The 7,336-nt window shown below is 46.0% G+C and overlaps 1 protein-coding gene across 2 annotated transcripts in view; it reads left to right on the top strand.

The window, feature by feature from the left end:
* Positions 1-7,336, top strand: part of Thap4 (THAP domain containing 4) — a 47,487-nt gene that overhangs the window by 26,810 nt on the left and 13,341 nt on the right. For both annotated transcript variants that reach the window (XM_021198225.2, XM_029539309.1), the window contains one exon: positions 3,347-3,506. In XM_021198225.2, coding sequence (XP_021053884.1) covers positions 3,347-3,506 — 160 coding nt within the window. The remainder of the gene's footprint in view (positions 1-3,346; positions 3,507-7,336) is intronic.

The following is a 7,336-nucleotide window of genomic DNA, read 5'->3' as shown; positions in this document are numbered from 1 at the left end:
CGCCTGCCTCTGCCTCCCAAGTGCTGGGATTAAAGGCGTGTGCCACCATGCCCGGCTTGGAGAATATTTCTTATTTCTACTGCTCTGGGGTTTTGCTTCATCTTTCTTCTTCCCTGATTAGGCTCACTCACACCTCACCTTTTGGTCTTTGGTATTTATGGAGACTGGTCTTGCACAGGCAACTGCATTGAGATTTTAATAGTATAGAGTATAGTAGCTGAGCTGGGCGTGGTGGCACACTCCTTTAATCCCAGCACTCGGGAGGCAGAGGCAGGCGGATTTCTGAGTTCGAGGCCAGCCTGGTCTACAGAGTGAGTTCCAGGACAGCCAGAGCTATACAGAAAAACCCTGTCTCAAAAAAAAACCAAAAGAGTATAGTAGCTGGACTTGGTAGCTCGTCGCTGGGACCCTGGAAGGTGAGCAGCAGCAGCTCATGGTCAGCTGGAGTCACGTAGTAAGACTTGACTCAAAAACAGAACTAAGAACTGAAGAGATGGCTTAGTGGTTAGAAGTGCTCAGTGTTCTTCCAGAGGATCTGAGTCCATGGCCAACACCCATTTGTGGGAGTTAGGGCTCTCCTCCCACTCTGTGGGCTCTAGGGATCCACCTCAGGTCGGCCTGCTTCAAGCTGAGCACCCTCGCCTTTTTAATTACTTTAATTCCTGGGAGAGGCAGAAATGCTGCTGCATCCCAGATTGGTCCTCTGACAGATGGAGGAAGAAAGAGCGGGACCAGTGTTAGGAGGTTTTTCCTTCTTTCTCTGCCCTCCCTCTTCTGGTCTGTGTCTGTCTCATCTGACATTGGAGAACCAACTGTCCTCCCTTGCTCTCACTGACTGGGAAGCAGGGTCTGAGTGTGTTTCTGCTGGAGAAACATGTCACTCAGTACTGACTCAGACAGAAGAACCTCAGGAGGGAGGACTGAGTGACCTTCACAGGGTCTAAAACAAGGGCAACTCCAGACACAAGTTAGGGGCTGCAGAGGACACTGGGGATCGGAAGAGGTCCCGCGGATTCTGACAAGGGCTGTCTGGTCTGGAACTTGTAATGCTGATTGAGACTTCCTCAGTATGGAGTATGTGACTAGAGCCAGGTGTGGGCTGTGAACATTAGTGCAGGGCTGCATTCCAGCTCTGCCTCTTGAGAGGGTACTTGCCGCCTTCCTGGGAAGCCAAGGTGTTTCCCTGGGTCGCCTACACAGCTTCACCCTGTCCTGAGTGTGCCCTGTCAGGAGCCGGCTCTGCCTGTTGTTGCGCGCCTCCCACCCTAGGGGGCAGGCCTAGATCATCCTTATCCTGCCTGCAGGGGGAACAAATGAAAGGGGAGGAGAATGGAGAAGACACTGCTGACTGTCAGGCACAGGACCACCCAAGGCATGCATCCTTGTGCATGAGAGACACATGCAAGCTTATAGGCACACAAACTGAGTAAGGTACCAGTATTGTCCCACACCAAAGGCCTTAGGTGTTGTTGGAAATCATGACATTGAGTGAGGCAACAGGCTGCCCTGTCTTGCTCAAAATGACTGAGTTCCCGATGCCGTTTTAGAATAGTTTGAGATCACAAAACCCACTGGAGTGTTTTCTAGCCAACCCCTGCCCTTTAGGGTGGAGGCTTCAACTAAGGTGTGGAGGCTAACTCGGTACCTAAAGGTAGGGGAGTAGACAGGAGCTTGGTCTGCCTGTTCTCCAGTAAAGAGATCCAGAATGAGACCTGCTGCACTCACATAGACTCACAAAAATTTATGTAAATAAAAATAAAACATTAAATTTTTGTGTTACATTTATATATTTTATTTTATGTGAAAATGTTTTGCCTGCATACATGTATGTGTTCCAGGGGTGTACTTGGCGCCAGAAGAGGTCAGAAAACATAATCAAGTCTCCTGGGACTGGAGTTTTGGATGGCTGTGTGGTGCTAGGAACTGAGCCTTAGTCCTCCCCAGAGCAAGAAGTGCTTTGTTTTTTGTTTTTTGTTTTTTGTTTTTTGTTTTTAAAAAAAGATGTATTTAGCCGGGCGTGGTGGTGCACGCCTTTAATCCCAGCACTTGGGAGGCAGAGGCAGACGGATTTCTGAGTTCGAGGCCAGCCTGGTCTACAGAGTGGGTTCCAGGACAGCCAAGGCTGCGCAAAGAAACCCTGTCTCAATAAAAAACAAAAAAACAAAACAAAACAAAACAAAAAAGATTTATTTATTTATTTTATGTATAATGAGTACACCATTGCTTTGGTGACACACCAGAAGAGGGCATCAGATCCCATTACAGATGGTTATTAGCCCCCATGTGGTTGCTACAAGAAGGGCTAATAGCTAGACCATTTCTCCAACCCAGTGACAAACATTTTTAAGTTCTGTCCCAATGACTCAGTGGGTAAAAGCACTTGCTGCCAAGTCTGTTGAGCCTGCATTCAGTTCCTGGAAGCCACATGCTGGGAGACAACGTAGTCTTCTCTGCTTGTGGGGCCCTGGGAAGGTCCTCCCTCTTTCTAGATGTTCTTCCCAATGTTGACCTAGTTGTCTTGGAGAACAGATTCTGAGCTGTTGGTCTGGAAAGGGTGTGTGTGTGTGTGTGTGTGTGTGTGTGTGTGTGTGTTGGTTGATGAAGAGTCTACCTGCACTGAGGAACTCGTCCATCTCCAGTTCTGCTCTTCCTTTGAGTTGCTTTCCAGACTCAAGGTTTAGGTTGTAAGAAGGTACCAGAAGTATCCTGGTCACATGTGGGAATCAGCCTGGTGGCCCTTCTGAGGCCCTGCACAACCTCTGGCAGAGTCGGGCTGAGAGCAGGGGTGACCTTGTAGGTCATGTGACTCAGTGGCTGACCACACCTTCACACAGCACTCAGGATTATCACTGAGCTGCCTCATAGAGCAGCCTGCCCCATTGTCCTGCTTTCAGCTCCTCAGCATGCCACCCAGTCTGCCACCTTCACACCTATGAAAGGAGACAGTCTCTACTGTGAGGAAGAGGCACAGTTGAATAAAAGGGAGAAGCCATTTTCTTGGCCGCTGTCAGCCTCCCGCTCCAGCGTGGCCTCCCTCTCCCCTGTTGCTTTTCACGTCTGCTCCCGTAGCCTACCTGTTCTCTTCCTTGTGTACCATTCCTCCCATGCTACATTCTGGTCCCAGGTCTTGGGTGCTCAGGCTTCCCTTTCATCCTCCTCACTCCCCAGACTCTGGCTCTGGATGCTGCAGAGGTCCGAGATGATCTCAGCACAGGGCAGTTGAGGGGTATGTGGCTGTTGTGACAAAAGCACATTCCAGAAGCATGCAGGCCTCCACCCAAAGTGTGGCCAAGTCATCTGGACTGGAGGAAGCGAGTCATTCAATGTGCCATCCTTTCATTTTCAGAACCTCCCAAGCTGAATCCAGTGGTGGAGCCGTTGTCCTGGATGCTGGGTACCTGGCTGTCAGACCCGCCGGGAGTCGGTACCTTTCCGACACTGCAGCCCTTCCAGTACTTGGAGGAGGTGCACATCTCCCACGTGGGTCAGCCTATGCTCAACTTCTCGTAAGTCCCACCTTGCTCACAGGCTGCCTGGGCCTTTCGATAACTCCAGACCGACCGCAGGCATGCCAGGCAGGAAGATGCAAAAGCACCTTTAGATTTGCAGAAGCTCTGTCTTCCTTCCCAGAGCCTGGCAGCTGAGGCACAGGGTTGGTAAAAATGGTACTTGTCTGCTTTGTTATATATTCTTTAAGATGTTAGGTAGACAGCACGTTGACAAATTAGTTAATCCAAGCAAAAAAAGCAACTGCTGTATGTTTAATTCAGACAGCAGTGTCAGTCTGATATCTGGACATCAGTTACTCAGGACTGTGGAAGGGAGAAGGTGGGGCCGCCATTTACTTTTGCCCTGCACTAGGTGAGGAGTTCTAGCAAGTGTGCTTCTCAGTAGGAAATGATATTGCTTTTAAGAGCGGCTGACATGTAATTTCAAGAGTAGCATAGGATAAAGGCATATGTCAGTGACTGAGTGGTTTTGTAGTATGGCTGAGCCCTGAGTTTATTCCCCAGCACCTCACTTAAAAAAAAAAAAAAAAAGTACATAAAATAAAAAAGCAAAAATTTGTTTCTGCTACAGTCTCCACTGTAGAGTTCTATGTTAAGAATCTTAACTAGGGGCTGGCAGGATAGGTCAGTGGTCAGCTTTTGCCTCTAAGCCTGATGACCTGAGTTCAAGCCCCAGGACCACCCACAATGGTAGAAGAAGAGAAATGACTCCTCCAAGTCACTCACTGACTCCCTATACACAAGTATACACAATCAAATCAGTGAAATAAATATCTATTATATCTTACTAAATCACTTATTGTTACTGCATTGACTCTTTCCTGAAATACTTACAGAAGCATTTCACATTCAGATTTTTTAAATTATTTATTAATGTGTCTGTGTATGTGCCCAAGGAGGTCAGAGGGTGTCAGCTCACTGAAGCTGGAGTTGGAGACAGTGCTGCCTGGTGTGGGTGCTGGGACGCTAACTGCAAGCACAGCGTGTGATCCTGGCCACTGATCCTGGCAGCTCTCAGCCCCAGCCTCAGAAGTTTTGGTTGGGGACTATTAGCTCAGGCTTTCCCACGAAGCAGCTCTAATTCACAAACCCCAGATCAAAATTCTCTGGAAACCAAAGCGGTTTGAATGCTGATGAGACACCATTTCAGCTGGTTTGGGGCTGTGTTTTAAGACCAAGCATGGTTGTGCTAGAACTTGCTGTGTAGACCAGGCTGATCTCAAAGTCCCAGAGATCTGCCTGCCTCTGCCTCTTAAGTGCTAGGATTAAGGGTTTGTGCCACCGTGCCTAGGTTATTTGGGGTTTGAAGATTTATTATTATATATTTTTTAATGTGTATGAAGATCTCTCAGTCTGTGGTGGTGGACCACATGTGTGCCTGGTTTCTGCAGAGGCCAGAGAAGGTATTAGATCCCCTGGGACTGACATTACAGACAGTTGTGAGATGCCACATGTGTACTAGGAACTAAACTAGGGTCCTCTTGCAAGAGGAGCAAGTGCTCTTAACCTCTGAGCCATGTCTCCAGCCCTCATTTGGGGTTTTGTATTTTCTTTTTTCTTCTTTTTCTTTTTTCTTTCTTTTCTTTTCTTTTTTTTTTTTTTAGGTTTACTTTATAGATATGAGTACACTGTAGCTGTCTTCAGACACACCAGAAGAGGGCAGAAGATCTCATTACAGATGGTTGTGAGCCATCTGTAATGGTTGCTGGGAATTGAACTCAGAACCTTTGGAAGAGTAGTCAGTGCTCTTAACTGCTGAGCCCCCTCACCAGCCTGGTTTTGTATTTTCTAATTAGAGATACTCAGCCTGTATTTGTTTTGTTGTGGTTACTGGTTTTATTTGTTTTGTTGTGTTTGAGACAGAGTAACATTACACAGCCTAGCCTGGTCTGAATGTCACTATGTATCTTAGATTGGCCTCAAACTCGGTGGTCTTGCCTCCATTAGCAGAGTGCTAACAATGCAAGCATGTACCACCATACCTGCAAATACATTTGCCTCATAAGTAAAATATGAAAAGGTGTAAAGTGACTATTTTCTGGGGCTTTTTTGTTGGTTGGTTGTTTTTGAGATGGTCTCTCTATGTAGCCCTGAATGTCCTAGAACTCTCTATGAGACTAGACTTGCCTTAAACCCTTCCTCCAGAGTGCTGTAATTAAAGTCCTGACAGTGCTTTTAAAAAGGGATCATTTAATTGTAAGGCATATGTCTATAATCAATCTTCAGCATTCTGGGCTAAGGCAGGCTATTCATGAATTCCTACTCAGCCTAGACTACTCAGAAAGACAGCTCACAAAGATGGAGGGTAGTCTTAGTTATGGTTTCTATTGCTGTAATAAAATATCATGACCAAAAGTAACTTGGAGAGGAAACATTATTTCGTATTACAATTCTTGGGGTCACAGCCCATCACTGAGGGACGTCAGGACAGGAGCTGAAGCAGAAGCTGGGGGAGAGTGCTGCTCACTGGCTGTCCCTGTGGCTGGCTCAGCTTGCTTGCCTAGACAACCCAGGACCACTTCTCAGAGTTGGTACCATCTCCAGTGAGCTGGGAATTCTGGATAATATAAAATTACCTAGTGCTGAAAGATGACTGCGGTTAAAAACACTGACTGCTCTACCAGAGGTTCAGTTCCCAGCACCCACGTGCCAGCTAACAGCCATCTGTATCTCCAATTTCAGGGGATCTCAAATTATCTTATGGCCTCCAGGCATCTGTGTAGGTAAGGCCTATACACATAAAAGGTAGCAAACAACAACAAAAAGTCTTGGACTAGAGAGATGGCTCACCAGTTAAGAACACATATTTCTCTTCCAAAAGGACCCAAGTTCGATTCCTAGCACCTATGTCAGGCCACTTAAAATTACCTGTAACTCCAGCTCCAGAGATCCCCAACCTCTGACCTTTATAGGTACCCCAACACATGTGACATACACACATATATACTCATGATGAAAAATTAAATACTCTTTAAATAAATAAATCTCAAAAGAGTCTAGCACAGCCAAGTAACATAATGCCTGTAACTCCAGTACTTGGGATAATGAAGCAGAAAGATCACAAGTTCCAGGGCTGTGTGCCCAATTGTCTCAAATTTAAGAGTAAAGAAGTGTGGGCCTGGAGTGGTGGTTCCGTGGGTAAGAACTCTAGCTGCTTTACTAGAGGACCTAGGTTCTGAGTTTGGTTCCCAACACCCACAAGGTGACTAACAACCATCTTTAAGTAGTTCCAAGGGATCCAATGTCTTCTGGCCTTGCAGTTACCAGGAATGTATGTGATACACAGACATACATGCAGTCAAAAATACCCATACATATAAAATTTTTTAAAATAATAATAAAATTTTAAGAGAGAGCCAAGGATATATAGTTCAGTGGTAAAAGACTGGCCCAAAATGTGTGAGGCCCTGGGTTCAATTCTAGCACTGGAAAAAACAAGCAAATAAATGATCCAGATAGTATAAATCAGGCTCTCTCCTTTCTCCTCCTTCCCCTCTCTCCCTCCTTCCTCCCTCCCTACCTTCCCCTCCCCCTCCTGCTAGGCTTTGTGTATAAGCAGCCTCTACCACTGCATCACACTCAGAGCCCAGCCAAGAGCCTGGCCTTTTCTGTTTTCATGACAGGCTATGACAGTGTAGACCATGCTGGCCTTTGTCTCCTAAATGCTGCAATTAGAGACCTGTTTACTAGTTCAGTATGAATATGTGACAAAGATTAGTTAGAAATTATACCCTAATTATATTTACACACACACACACACACATATACATATATATATGCATATATATATATATATATATATATATATATATATATATATATATATA

The sequence above is a fragment of the Mus pahari genome, chromosome 5 (assembly GCF_900095145.1).
Source record: "Mus pahari chromosome 5, PAHARI_EIJ_v1.1, whole genome shotgun sequence".
Classification (NCBI taxonomy): Eukaryota; Metazoa; Chordata; class Mammalia; order Rodentia; family Muridae; genus Mus; species Mus pahari.
The sequence above is the reverse complement of the archived record's forward strand: the minus strand, read 5'-3'. Positions and strand labels throughout refer to the sequence as shown.